This window comes from Pseudorasbora parva, chromosome 2 (assembly GCF_024679245.1).
Source record: "Pseudorasbora parva isolate DD20220531a chromosome 2, ASM2467924v1, whole genome shotgun sequence".
Classification (NCBI taxonomy): Eukaryota; Metazoa; Chordata; class Actinopteri; order Cypriniformes; family Gobionidae; genus Pseudorasbora; species Pseudorasbora parva.
The window spans coordinates 52,700,299-52,716,250 of NC_090173.1; the positions used below are offsets into that span (position 1 = coordinate 52,700,299).

Genomic DNA, 15,952 nt, shown 5'->3' on the forward strand with positions numbered 1-15,952 from the left:
ACAGGTATACTGGCCTGACCTGGTTGAAAAGGGTAGTCTTCATTAGGGGCAGACTTGAAGGAGTATTTCTGGTCTGTCACATTAATCTGCAGTCCACTAGAAAATATAAAGTTCAAACCTAGAATCACTGCATAAGCAAGGGCTTTGGAGGTGAGGACAGCCACCCACACTGAGAAAGTCTTATCATGAATAATAATAGGCAGATTTATCCAGCCTAATGGAACTTCTGCAACACCATTAGCTAAATATAGAGGACCAAGGGTCCAAGGGTGCAATTTTTGACTCGGGGGTTAAGCTCTGACCAAAGGTTTTCATGTAGGAGGGTGTAACTTGCGCCTGTATCCAGTATAGCCTTTCCTCTCCAAGTGCCAATACTAATGGGTATTACTAATTGTTGTGGTACCGCAGTCGGCTGATTTGTGGGGGTATTGAAACCTGTGGTGGTACTCTCTTCCATCATCATAGACGGCCAAGGAGTGGCTGCTGCTGACACCACATTGCTAGAAGGGGTATTTGGCTGGCGAGGTGGAACCCCAGACTTCAGAGGTTGGAAGGAACGTTTATTAGTGTTGGCACGATGCTGATCAGATGGCTGGTTGGAAGAAGCAGACGTAAAATGTGGGCAGTTTCCAGGTGAGTGGTAACCTTTACACCTCCAGCACTGTACTTGAGGCTTCTCCATGGGTTGGTTAGACATTGGTCTTTGGGGCATTGTAGGTGGTTTCATAGCCTTACGTCCTTCATTTTGGATGTGCTGCGCATAATCCTTTTCCAGCTGGTGACCCAACTTCACTAGATCTTCAACAGTGCTAACTCTGCTGCGTAGCTGACTGGCCAGATAGGGCTTGATATTTTTAAGGATCAATTTTACCATGTCACTCTCTGTTAGGGCCGGCTTCCACCTTTTGCAGAGAGCTCGATACGAAAATGCAAAATCCCTGATGGATTCTTTCTCTCCTTGGATTCTATTTCTGACCCGATCAGCCAGCTCATCTTCATAATCCTCCGAGAGGAAAGCCGAAAGGAAGGCGGATTCAAACTCACCCCATGTCATTATAGAGGATCTGGCAACCTCCCACCAGTCACGGGCAGTTCCATACAGGACAGTTCGGAAGGTGGCCAGCAGGTCTGCATCAACCAAAGGATGTATTGCTAGAAAATCTTGACAACGGGCCAGATATAGCAAAGGATCTGGGTCATCGGAGGGTCTTCCAAAAGTGGGAAACGTTAATTTCAGGTAGTCACTTCTTACCCCTGTAGTAGCAGATGAATATGCAAGTGCAGGTGCAGTCACTGAGGGAGAGGGAGGAAGGGAAGCGAGTGACGTAGACTCAGGAGGGGATGGTAGCCTTTCCTTAAGTAGATCCACTATCTTCTTTTCTTGTGTTTTGCAACGGTCCGTCATCTCAGTCTCAAACTTCCTTAAGTTGGTACAAAGCATAGCAGTTTGACTGTGGCATTGCTGTATTTCTGTTGTCAGCTGGTCATGGCTTTTTTGAAAGTGCTGTTGCATGGTTTTTAGGTCTTGCTGAACTTCCAGCTGGAGCTGATCCACCATGAAGCGTACCTCAGATACAACAGTAGATTCTACTTTTTGCAGTTCCCCTGATATCATGAGTTTCATAGCTTTCGTTAACTGATCAGCCTCAGACTCCTCCTGTTTTCTGCTCGTGGCCAACAGGGTAAGAACTTGCTGCTGGTTGTCCCTCACTTTGGTAGAAAGGTTATCAATTTGGTCACAGTGCTGAGACGAAGCTGCTTTCAGCCCCTGGGTAAGTTCACAAACTGCTTTCGTCTGGGTTTTAACAAAATCCATTAGTGTATCCCAATTACCTTGAACCTGTGAAGTAAGTTGTTGCATTTCTCTTCCAGGAGTGGGGAGTCCACCAGGCAAATCCTGCTGAGTCACAGAGAAAGAAGAGGAGAGGTCAGGTGATGTGCATAGCCGCATGGGGCCTGGGCCCCGTTCCCAGGAAAGGGTGTGTACTGGAGTGCTGAACTGGACATGTGATTCTGGATATCTAGTTCTAAAGGGCACTTGGGTGTATGGGACTGAGGCATGGGGAACTTGTGGTGAAGGATGCCCAGGGGAAACCTGTGGTGATGGGACAATTGGCCATATTGGGGTTGCAACATCTGGAGGAGCTTCAATATCCACAAAAGTGGACATAGGGGATGGTGTAGTGGTCATGTCTGCAAGTACAATAAAGTGTGTACAATGTTATGTAAAATGAAATGTGTACGTGTGTCAGTATTAGGCAGCAAAAAACAGCAACAACATTACAATGTTGTACCAGGATTAATTAAACAAATCTAACCCCCATACACTGATTTGCACTCTCTTCACAAGCATGCAACCGCAAGGTGACACTTCAAATCTTCCTCATTAATTGTTACCTCCTTAACTACAACAAGCAAGCTATTCCACAGTTCAAAAGACACAGGTTACCAAAATACAAATTCCCCCAAAGAAACAACAGCAATGTAAATCACATTCTTTAGAGGGTGTTTCACAAAGGAAAAAAAATGTTTTCATTTAAGTTCATAAACAAATTTTCAAAAAAGTTTTTTTTTTTTGTTCAAAAAGTTCAGAGTCCCTGTTCGGGCGCCACTTCTGTAACGGTGGCAAGCCCACAACCAACTTAAATAAACAGTTTAGTTTAACAAAACAGTTCGGGCGCCAGACAAGCTTAAACTTGTCAAGATACAAAAAAATCGGGTTGTTGCGTTTGCCACCCCGGAGTAGCTCTATTAGCCACCGATTACATACAAAAGAATCAGATCACACACAAAGGAGTCATATTCACAGGTATATATATTTTTTTCTACCCAAATTCACAAGAAACAAACAAACCAAAAACAAAAACAAAAAATGAACAACAACAACAACAAAAAAATAGGATACAGAAATAAGAAAATGTAATCAAAGAACCTATAGTTCCTTCTATTATTTCCACAAAAAAACTTTCACAGTTGGTTAAATGTAGTTACAATGGGAACACCAAAATAAATACAGACAAAAATAAATAACCAAAGAGGACAATAACTTAAATGACTTAAACCTACAATGACTGTGCTTTTAAGTAACTCTGTAGATTAACGTCATACAATAGCCTCATCTCCCACGAGCAATCGAGAGAAAAAAAAATAAAAATAATAATAGATGAAAACATCAATACAGTCAGTTACGGCATGACCAGAAAACAAAAAGAGAAAAAAATGTGTCCACACACAGTCGTGCAAATCAACCACCAGGAATGGGAAAAATCTTTGCCTAGGCGTGATGAATTTGCGTGCGTGAATGTTCAGGTAGGTTCGCGTAATGGGTGGGTGCGTGTGTGTGTGTGTGTGTGTGTGTGTCCACAGCGCTCCGCGCTGCGCTCAGGCTGATGATGGCAGTGAGGAAAACACTGGTTTTAGTCAGAGGGAGTCGGTGAAAACTAAGGGAGTTTTTTAAACAGGAGTTCGTTCACCTGCGCAGCTCTCGCGCCGCTCGTCAGCCACCAAGACTTCGTCACCCTGCCACCAGCTGCCGAAAGTGCATGCCGCACTACAGAGATCGCCTCGGAAACGCACGTCCGCTTTAGCGACCCAGCCTGGCTCAAACAGCAGTGATGCGTTCAATCTCACCAACCCAGCGGTTTGTCTCAGGTCATCCGTTTTCTCTCTCTCTTTATTTCATTCTTTCTTTCTCTCCCTTTTCTTTTGCATTTGCCTCCTTATATACCCACGTTTCCTATTTCCGGTTAATTTATTTCCCTCCTCCATCCGGCCACACAACAGGAAAACACACCTCTTTTTCCTCGTACTGCCACACTACATTAAACATAACCAACAGGTTCATCAGTATCGGCCTTGACAGCTATGTAGAAATACTTCCACACTGTAGACTTTCCTTCATTTTCGGGGGTTTTAAAATCTCCTGCGGCCAACTTCTTTTTAACATCTTCCATCGTTGTGCTGCCAGCCACATGTAGCCTAATATGCACACACACACACGTTGTCAAAGCGATTTAAACAAATTTCCGCACACAAGAAGACGGATGTTAGGGTAATATTTTAAATGTATTTTAATCACAAAACAAACCTTTGCAACAAGTTAAACAAGCCAATTGGCTACCTACATAATAAGCTGTTTTAAAGGTGCCCTAGAATAATTTAATAAATAAATAAATAAATAAAAATAACTCAAAAAATAAAAGAGGATTTGAATACGCCCATTATTGGCATGTTTGAGTGCTTTTAAAGAACTATGTTTTATTATTTCCACTTTCCATGTTGTGAATTATAAATGTATTTTAATTTGCTTGTTACACATGGAACCTATTGTAAAAAATATTTGACGTCACGTAGCATACTTTTACGCTCAGAATTCTTCCTTGGCATCCTCACGTAGGCTAGTAAACTGCATTTACTCAAACGACAACTGCATTTACAAACTAGTGAGCGTCTCTTGAAATAACAGGAGTTTACCTGAACAGTTCTCATTAGCTCGCCTCCGTTACACTGACAGATATATTTCAGAACCAGCCGCTATCAAAACAATCTGCTAGATTCGGAAGATGCTGGCGCGGGCCAGATATTATCGCTGGCGGGCCACTTTTGGCCCGCGGGCCGCCAGTTGCCGACCACTGCTATAAATTGTCCCACGGATGAAATGCACTGTTTTTGCCTTATTTGGAAGGGTCATGAATATTAATGTTGAGCTCTGCTCGGATTGGCTTATTTCAGCAGCTCACACAAGTGCAGTTGTTCAGCGAAGCGGCTCGTGAGTCCTGACAGAACACAGACCGACTGAATGACACTTTAAGCAGAAAATTTCAAATGGAGATGTGAAATGCAGCTTACTTGTTTATTGGTGTTTTCAGATCATCCGTGCCCGAGAGTGAGAGATAAAGAGCTCAGGTGCACATGGTTGCACGTTTAGGTAAAACACAGAATAGTATACGTGTTCTTTTCACAGAAAAGCTCTGATTGGGGGATTTAAATTACTGAAATCTGTTAACCGCAAGCACGAATGCTCGAGCGCTCCTCTTTTCCTCCCGACAAAACCAAAACCAGCACTTTTTGTTCAAGTTTTTATTTTTTAAAATACATTTTAGACTTTTTTCGTCAACGATATAGCATGTTTATATAACGTTATTCACAATGTAGGCTACGTAGGGACTGTGATGTACTCTGAAATTCAATCATGCAAAGACATCATACTTAAGTGTGTATATATATAAAACATCATACTTTAATATATATATAAATATTTATATTTTACAAAATTAATAGAAGCCATTTTTTAATTGTTTTAGCTTATATGGTGGAGAAGGTGACAATAGCTAGAAGGATTGAGTGAGCGATCTGTAAGCAAATAAACTAACGTAGTATGGCATGCCTATCTACGGTTGTATTTTGTAATACAAAATATTAACCTTTGTCATTAGACACACTATTTAGTTTTGGATGGTACTTGGTAGGGGTGGTAATCTTTTGCCATCTCACGATTCAATTCGATTCCGATTATTGAGGCCACGATTCGATTCATAATCGATTTTCGATTCAAAAAGATTTTCGATTCAAAATTATTCGATTTTGAAAATATCAAAATTAAATCCGCACCCACCCAGACCCGTTAATATTTGGCCCGTTACCCGACCTGTGCCCACGATAAATCACACGCTAAAATCATTCAAATTAAAATGCTTTATTTTTTTATCTTGCACCTCTCAAAATCAACAGCATCATGAATGGGCTAATGAAAGAGGCTCTGCCTTTACAGACTTGTTGTCAACAATTTCATATACTCCACTCACCAACTTTACTTTTACTTCATCCATTGCTACTCCTGCAACGCTCGCTCCGACTGGGCTACGAGAGGCATCAACAAAAGTTGCACTGTCGCAGTGGTGGTGACGTAATGCTTCAAATGGCATCTCGTTGTTGCGTGTATGTGTAATGGTCATTTGGACATAGAAATTGTAATACAGTATGTTCGAGGGGGAAGAAGGAGGCGGGAACCGGCGAACATTTAAAAGACTTAAACCAAACAAAACGAAAGTAATGTGGGCAGCCCCTCACGGACAACTGCCACACGCACACACATAATAAAACGTAAACACAACTCAACGTCAAATCCAGGTCTGGTGATCTCTCGTCCTTATATGTCTCCGAGCTCCCTCAGAGGACTCGGTGTGGCTCGCAGGTGACGCTCATTCATAATCACGCCCCGGTCTCGCTCTCTCGCTCGCTCATCCACCTCGCCACAGAAATTTTGCACATATTTTTCATCCGCGCTACTACCCGCCCGCAGAGAGTTAATTATCCGCCCGCATCCCCACCCATGATTTTTATAAATGTCACAATTTGCCACTTTTATGCCGTTACAGGACTCTACGTCGCATATAGGCTAGTTACAAAATGGAGACGAACAGCCAGCTGATTTTATTCATTTATTAAATCGATTCTTGGACATTTCAGATCGATTCTAAATCGTTGCAAATGAGATTCTAGATTCTTCCGTGAATCGATTTTTTTGGCACACCCCTAGTACTTGGAGTTTCCTATTGGTACTGTACTAGCATCTTGCGTTATCTAGACAATGCTGTCTCTCTAAGAAACTTTCAATGTAATCAGAAATTGTTTAGACAGTCAATAAGTGGATAAAATCACTACTTACTGCTTGCAGGAATATAGTTGGAATTGTCCCTTTCTTCAGTTTTAGATGCTGACCGAAGCTGCGTTCTGAACCATTTGCAAACGATTTACAGCTGAATTAGGCAAACCCAGGTACAACGAATTACAGTAGTCCAACTTTGAGGTGATAAATGCATGAATGACAGTTTCAAAGTCTCTATTTGATAGCTTCATTTTAATTTTAGCAATATATCTAAGTAAAAAAAACCTGCTTTTTATCACAGTGCTAATCTGCTTATTAAAACTCAGACTGGAATCAAAAATTACACCAAGATTCCTGACACAGTCATGAACATTTGAAGATAGAGAACCAAGCTGAGGGACTATGTAAGAAGTCAGATCTGATGGGGCAAAGATAATGATTTCAGTTTTGTCATTGTTTAGCTGTAAGTAATTTATAGCTATCCAACATTTTGTGTCACGCAGACAGACCGAGTAGACACAGAGCCTTTGTTGTTTTTGACAGGAAGATAGAGCTGAGTATCATCTGCATAACAGTGGGAAGATAAATTGTGTCTCTGGAAAATTTGTCCAAGTGGAAGCATATATAATGCAAACAGAAGAGGTCCCAAAATGGAACCCTGGGGTACACCGTAAGAAATTGGAGCCCGAGATGAAAAACGATTTCCTACTTTCACTGAAAAAGTTCTTTCTTTGAGATAAGAGGCAAACCACTTCAGCACAGGCCCCAGTTTGACGACTTTTTAATGTTAGTGTTTCTCTGTGACTGAGTTTTCTATTGTAAGAAAAGCAGAGAAAACACAATCAGATGCTGTCAGCTGCTTGATGATCAGAATATAATCATTGTGTAATGGCTCAATTATTGACATAATTCACTGATCCTTCGTTCATCTTCGGAACACAAATGAAGATTTTTTTGGTGAAAGCTGATGGCTGAGAAAGGCTTCAGATAGGCCTTCATTGGCATTCAGTACATTCCCCCTCACAAGACCCATAAAGGCGCTAAACACACCGATACAAAGTCCATCTCACTACAGGGGCTGTACAATAATGTTACAATGCGACAAAAATAGTTATTGTGCGCACAAGAATCAAAATAACGACTTTATCCTCCAAGTTATTGACGTGAACTCAACACATGCCGAGAATATGACGTTGATCCGCTGTTCGGATCATGACCCAGAAGAAGAGGAGCACCGCTATCGCGTGAGATCACATCCAGACAACAACAGAAGACAATAACTTGGCGGATAAAGTCATTATTTTATATCTTCATTTGTGCTGAAGATGAACGAAGGTCTTACGGGTGTCCAACGACATGAGGGTGAGTAATTAATTAAATAATTTTCATTTTTGGGTGAACTAACCCTTTAATGATTCGTCAACACTAAATCCTGTTAATGTCAGTAAGAGCTTCTGTCTGACAGAAATAAAGTCAGTCTGGTTAGTAATAACAAGCGAAGAGCGGTGAAAGCGTTTGAAAAAGACATTATGTGATTGGCTGCCAAAAAACGCCCGCTAATCTTTTTATAAATTAAGAAAATTATTTATTTATTCATTTTAATGTATTTTATTTATTTATGGAAAACATTTTTTTCATAAACACAAACTGCCCTCCACCCAGTGCTACTCATCCAGTTACATTTTAACACACATTGTGTTGAATCTACACAACGTGTCAAAATATCATCAACACATCTCTTTTTGCAGTGTAGACAGCTCTGGTATTTTCATAAGATATATTTATCAAAGTATATTTTTATGCTGCAGGCTGCACGATCATGGGCGTCACTAGGCCCTAAACTTATGCCTCAGCCCCCCTAAAAAATGTGTGATTAACCTTTAAAACATATGAAACTGGCGGGAGGCTTCGGCTTCGTCCCGGTTTTAAGTCTGTCTCTCCGATCCGCAGCGGCTCTGAGCAGAGCACAGTGCACTTCAGAAGCAGAGGTGTGTGTGTGTGTGTGTTTGTGTGTGTGTGTGTAAATCTGAGCGTCATTGATCTGTCACCGCTCGTCAATGTCAAAATATTTGATGAAACCAATCAAATCAGAGTAGGCGGGCTTTATGGTCACACAGAAACTGCTGAAGCTGAGCGCAAATTTCAGCAGCGCAACTCGACGTCATGCTGCTAAACTAAACATTCATGTTTGACAGCTGCTGCTCAAAGTCAGAATTGTTCAACAAAAGAAAAACAATTTTAGGCAAATGAATAAACTTTTGTCTAATTTCGCCATTTTTAACTGAAAATATGCCAATGTGATTCATAATGTAGGCCTTAACGAACAAGAAATATTAACCAAGCCATTTTAATCAGATTAGGCATGAGATTAATAATGAATGTGTATATATTGTAAATTAATATAATTCTATTTGTAACATTCAGTAAATTAAAAAAAACTCAGCTTTTTCAGCCTGTATTGGGCATTAGTAATGAATGTGTTCATATTGTGAATTTAATAAACTTAAAACTTTAATAAACAGTAAATTAACGTGTCTAAGAAAATTATTCATGAAACATATAAATATCAGTATTTTAATATGTAAACCATATGTTCACTTTATTCACTGACAAAAACGGAACAAAATATCAGTCAAAGCTCAGCGTTATGAGGGGAAGAGACAGGGCGAGATAAAAACAGAGAAAAAGAGAGATGTGGACATAAGAACGAAAAATAATCTACTGCCCAGTGACATGGTTTTCAAGATATTGTTATCTCATTTTTTGGCCTTCAGAACATCTTAATGCACAAATGTAGATCATAGGAATCAACATTTTCTCAGGGGAGCATGTGCCCGAACCACCCTAACATTTGGGATCTATAAACCTGCCCACATTATTGGGTATGATTAATGCATGTACAGTATGGCCATGCAGTAAGGTGTTAATATTTGCTTTATGAGTAATAATAAACAGCCATATCTTCTGGGTATGCATGTTTGTAAGCTATAAGTTAATAGCGCAGTTTGGACCCTAAACTAAATAGTGTTACCATTTTTTCTACAGGCCTACCCTCACTGGGGGCTGAGCCCCCCTAAAATGAAAATCCTAGAAACGCCCCTGTGCACGATTAAGCAAAAATGAAACCGCATGCTATTTTTGTCAAAGGCTGTGATTATTATTATTGTTGTTATTTACTTTTTTATGAAATGTTTATGCGCAGCTTCTCAGTACGGTGCTGTGATCAGTAGTAAGTGCTGCTCCATCTGGAAGCCAGAGGGCGCTCTCACGCTGAAGCTCCAAATATTCACCGCAGAATATTATGATTATTACCATAATAATTACGATTAATCGTGCAGTCCTAGTTTCAGCACGAACCGACCTGCCCTTTATCACTGTTTAAAATACTGTCAAATAAACTCTCACTTAACACACATCTCACACACATGCAACGATGTGTCACACGTGTGCTTCTGTACAAGTGAAAAAGAAACGCTTTAGTTTATTCTCACTATAAACTAGTTGATTATTATCATGCATATTGCTGAGATATTGACTGTTTATTACAACTTATTAAGCTCCTATCAATGCCTTTTTCTACACAAGACTTAAAGGTCCCGTTTTTCGCGTGTTTTTAAAGCCATGATTATGTTTACAGTGTGCAATATAACATAGTTCATGTTTCGCATGTAAAAACAGTATTTTTTACACAATTGACTTATCTGTACAGCGCTTTTTCCTCTGTCCTAAAAACGGCCTGATGATTTCCTTGTTCTATGAAGTCCCTCCTTCAGAAACACGTAACGAGTTCTGATTGGGCCAGCGCTTCCCGTGTTGTGATTGGACAGCAGCTTAGTGCACTTTGCTCTGAAAGGTCCCGCCTCTTACCATAACGGGGCGATGCAAGCGCTGAATGTGCGTTCTTCTTCACGTGGGAGAGCAACGAGACCACGCCCCCTATTTTGCGTGTTCGTATTCCGTTCGCTGTAGGCTTTGAAAGGGAACTTCTGTTAAATAAAATATCTCACTTAGCATTGAACTTTGAGCGTTATAATTTTACAGGTATTATTTATGCTCTAACAGCAACATTACACACTAACTAAAGTTTGAAAGATGGGATCGCGAAGAACAGGACCTTTAAAACCTTAGATTTGAGCCCAGAGTCATGTCCATACTGTGAAAGAAAAAAAAAACTTTTATTTGGTAACACTTTATTCAAAGGGTCCAGAACGGGGCCGGTTCTAGGCAGTTTCAGAAAAGCAGAGGCTGGAAATCACACGAGTGAAAACGGGCAAAAATATGTGTGCTATTTAGGTGTGAATTGAGTTGTATTTGTGAACATGTATCTTGTAAATATGACCAGCTCTGATTTGATTTTTATTCATGCCAAATTGAAATGAACTAAAAAAAAATATTTATTGCATGGACAGAGCTAGAGTATAATGTAAGTGTTTAAAATGCGTATGCATAGTTCAGTTGAAACCGTGCCCTCTTTGGCTTGCTGTTAAAGCTGTTAAACTGAATGAGGCAAACTGTCTGCTTATCAGCTCACTGAAATGAGAATGAACTGTTTATCTTTTGATCAGTTTAGGGCCATTCACACAGGACACGTTTCTGCGGTTAAAACCAGTGCAGCTCTAGAGACGCTTTGTTTTAAAAGTTATTTTAACTTGAGTGCCGTGTTTTAGAAAGCTGCATCATCCAAATTTTCTAGTTTTCTTTCCAAATTATTACTGGAGAGTAGAAAAGTAAAAATGTTAGCATTTTATTTAAAGGTAAGATAAGACAAAAAAAAGAATCTATTCACATAGGATGCGTTTTTGCTGTTAAAAACACGAGAATCTGGTCATAGTGCAGGTCTAGAGATTCCATCCAATCCAGTGTGTAGCCAAACACACACACACACACACACACACACACACACACTGAAAAATAAGCCCACCCAGGCTATCTGCCAGCCCACCCTTCTATAGGTGTCTGAAACCGCGCCTGCTCCAGAATAATGCATTAGTTAAGCACAAACACATGAGTAGTTAATGAATAACTTGTTTACCATTATGCATGGACACAACAGTAATTAATGATTATTTTAATATATAGTAAAGGTATATTAGCCATTTATTAAACATTTGAAAGATACACATTTATACTACAAATAAACAAAAATAACCTAGTAATTAATGATTAACTGAATGTACAGTAAACACCTAAAATAGTCTAATAAAGACAATTTGACCCCCAGGTAACCTCATTACTTATGGCACTTATTGAGTGATATTTAAGTTTATTGACCAGAATGAGCCAATAATGATTGGTTCTTATTTACAGTATTGGTTTGTTTAGCAGTTATTCTGCATCGAGCTCTCAGGAGAATGTAAAGTGCGGTTCTACATTTATCTCCGTTCTCATAAACTAACACGAACAACACTGACAGCACTAAAAACATCTCGCTCTGTTTGGGACTTCTGCTGCAAACTCGGTTCAAACAAAACTACACTTTAAAACCTTAAAATGAATAACATTTCTGTAATCATTTAACCATTATTTATCATGTAAAAGTTATTTTGCTCGCCGTGGGACACGAGGGATTTTATCAGACACGGGACTAGAAAGTCCACCAAAACACAACATGAATTGTGACTCCGCCTGTGAAAACCCAGATAAGGTCATTTTTTCTGTGAAAATATAACCTTTATATCTTTTTATTATATACGGAGTAAGACCATGCCAAAGATTTGAAATTCAGATTGTAAAAACAAGCTTATTTTTAAAACTGCAACACATTTCAACCATAATTATCCTGACTATGATTAGCATTAAAGCTACACTGTGTGTTATTTTCTCCCATCTAGTGGTGAAAAGGTATATGACCATCCAGTGAATAATTGTTTCTGCTCCTCTCAATTTCGATTTCGTTTCAACTCCTACGGTGGCCGATTTAGTCATGCTTCCAGTTCGACCTCTTCGGTGAGTGTTGCGTCAACTCAAGTGATGAGGTAATTTTTGAAAACTATTATAATTTGCAGTTATTTAATTTACCAAATGATCTATGATCAAGTTAATCTATGTAAAATGAATAATAGAACTGAATAATAACCAGTTCATTGCTAACATCAGCTATCAGGTTCCCAGACGAATGCAAGCTAATCTTAGTAAAGGAACTTTTATCAGTGCTATCGTTATTCTGTATATTGTACGACACCACTAGCGTAAGGCACACAAATTATAATGCAATTAAAATATTAATCTCATGTTATCCGTCATAGAACACGGATTTATGTTATAAGTTAAACAATACTTTTTCATCATTGACGCGAGGAAAACTATCCTAGACGTCGTTCTAGTGTTATGCACAGCACACCATGATATAATTAGCCAAGCAACAATAAAACTTCCAATATACACAAATAGGCTGAATTAATATTACCTGTCGAGAAGAAAGCAGGCAACGTCGGCGTTCTTTTTAAAATCGTTGCTCCTCATGAGCTCTTTCCATCTTGGAAAGGCCACTCCAGTATTTACTTTTGTCTTGTTGATTTGCCCGTTGCGTTGCCGTCTTAATTCTCTTTTCCGCTTCCTTGGCGACTCTGATACATATCCCGCAATGTTACTAGGTCCCCGACCGGGGTCGAATTCGGTAATCAATTCCGGGACGTGGTTGCTTTTACACAGAAGGCGACCCGGCAATCCCCCGGGAATATTGCGGGTCCGACGTGCAGTGTGAGAGGGGCTTAAAGGGATCCCATGGTGTTGAGACTTGTATGGCTTAATATAACATAAACGATGTCTCTTACTGAATTATGTAGTAGAAAACCCATGAAAGATCTACGTTATTTAAAAAATCGATTTTATAATTGGACAATGGACGGCGCCATTTTGTTTGCGTTCTAGGTTGATGACGTAGAGTGGTTGAACTCCTCAATCAGCTGGCGTTACCCGTTGCTATTTTTACCACAACGCAACTCGAAAATTGTTTCAGAGTTAAACAAAACAAATGAATTGCTTTGTAATTGTACTTAAAACACACTCAAACATACATGTGCACACAAACTCACCTACACAAGTCACAAACAGATCGGCGGGCGCGCACACACACACCTGACTGCTCTGTCTCAATCGCATGCATCATCACCAAAACATCCTGCCTCTCTTCCTCACGTTACTTTATCCCATCGTCCTACCTAGATATTTCCCTCTGCTGGTCACATTAGGCATTACAGTTAATCTACTATCAACAGTCTATCTAGGGAACAGGATGTGTTGAACAGGATATCAACACAGGGAATAGATTGAGGGTTATGTATGCGCGCGCAGTGCGTGCGTGTGTGTGTGTGTGTGTGTTCGCGCCGATCTGTTGGGGTGTGTGTGTGTGTGTGTGTGTGTGTTCGCGCCGATCTGTTGGGGTGTGTGTGAGAGTCTGTGTGAGAGAGAGAGTTTGTGTGCACATGTATGTTTGAGTGCGTGAAGTCGGACAGCTGTGTGTAAATCGGCTGTACACTCGTTATTGCGGTGGAACGTGAGACTGAATGACTGCACTCGAACATGTCCGCTATGGTGTCGGACAACACTACAAATGTCCGTCCCTTCAAATAATGCCCTATTTAAGGGTATAGGGTCGATTTCAGATTCAGCCCCTGTCGTGGAGACTGAGCAGCCCAACATCTCGATTGAGACAGAGCCTGTCGTGTGCGCGCCCGCCGATCTGTTTGTGACTTGTGTAGGTGAGTTTGTGTGCACATGTATGTTTGAGTGTGTTTTAAGTATAATTACAAAGGAATTCATTGGTTTTGTTTAACTCTGAAACAATTTTCGAGTTGCGTTGTGGTAAAAATAGCTACGGGTAATGCCAGCTGATTGAGGAGTTCAACCACTCTACGTCATCAACCTAGAACGCAAACAAAATGGCGCCGCCCATGGTCCAAATATAAAATCGATTTTTAAAATAACGTAGATCTTTCATGGGTTTTCTACTACATAATTCAGTAAGAGACATCATTTATGTTATATTAAGCCATACAAGTCTCAACACCAGGGGATCCCTTTAAGAGTGATCCTCCATCATCATATAGCAGCCTCAAGCAATCCTCCTCTGAACATTCGACACGGTGCCATCGAGTGTAAAAACGCGAAAAGCGAAGCTTGAATTTACGGGTATGTCCCTCTTTGGCAAATGTACTTTCAAGATGGAGGAGCAACATGGCGACCGCCATCCGAACCCTCACCCGTATGTATTTTCAATGGTATATTATAAAATTACGAGAATACATTATTACTTGAAAGAAGTAAATATACATTAATGAGCACATATATTTTTGAAAGAACTAAGTGATTTTAGCTAAGAATAAACTAAAAAAGTTACACAGTGTAGCTTTAATATTAAAGACCTAATGCACGGATCTAACAGGCTGTGATGTTACGCATCAGATGTTTCCACAAACGTTCACTTCAGACAGAACAGATCGTTTGCATGAGTAGACAGATATTTTAAGATGGGCTTCTGTAATTCTGTGTGTGTGTCTGAGCGCTAAAGAGAAAAGATCTCGGGATCGTCAGAGGCGTCTTTATGTTCACACACTTCAGGTGTGTCGTGTGTCAGTAACACATCTGAGAGATGTTTCATGGCTTATCGCACTTATTAACTCTGTACATCAAGCTCGTCCTACACTTTATTTCCTCATTAATGCATGTTCTGTTCGTAAAGAAGAACACATCAACCCAGCGCACAAGCTTCCAGAAACTGAATTATTTCCACACGCAGCAGTCTTTAAAATAAGATGATATATTGGCAGAAGCTGGAGTTTAAATAACACACAGAAATCAGAAACCGGCCTTTCCCGACACTGACCTGATTGTTGCTCGTGCGGATTGATATTATGGTCTTTTTGCACTGTTTGCAGTTTCTGAACCGAATGCTAGAAGAATCATCAGGTGTTTCTGTGCCGAGAGTAAACGGAGACGATTCAAATCAATATTTAAGAAGCGCATGTCTGGTATTTTTCTCCGCAAAATAAAATCATTTATTTCAGTATTTATCATATTATAAATGAAGAATCTCGAAGCCCTCGGTATAATCTCTCATCAGCAATAAACACAGATGGCCTGCTGTGGTCATGTTTATGTCTATGACTGCTTTGACTCTTAATCTCAGGATTAGATTATGGACTTTAGTTTCACAGGCGGGTCACAGATGAGGCTTATCTGAACATGGAAAAATGCAGAAAGTTTTGTGTGATGGGTAGGTTTAGTGTAGGGGATCGAATATACAGTTTGTACAGTATAAACATCATTGTGTGTGTGTTTGTGTGTTTCTAGTGTGGATCACGGAGGAGTGTGCAGGATTCCATCAAGACTACACAAATGTAAGTA

The 15,952-nt window shown here is 40.0% G+C and overlaps 1 protein-coding gene across 1 annotated transcript in view; it reads left to right on the top strand.

The window, feature by feature from the left end:
- The window catches only part of LOC137046630 (NACHT, LRR and PYD domains-containing protein 12-like), a 340,026-nt gene that overhangs the window by 294,260 nt on the left and 29,814 nt on the right, over positions 1-15,952 (top strand). Inside the window, exon 15 of the mRNA XM_067423926.1 lies at positions 15,899-15,945. Coding sequence (XP_067280027.1) covers positions 15,899-15,945 — 47 coding nt within the window. The remainder of the gene's footprint in view (positions 1-15,898; positions 15,946-15,952) is intronic.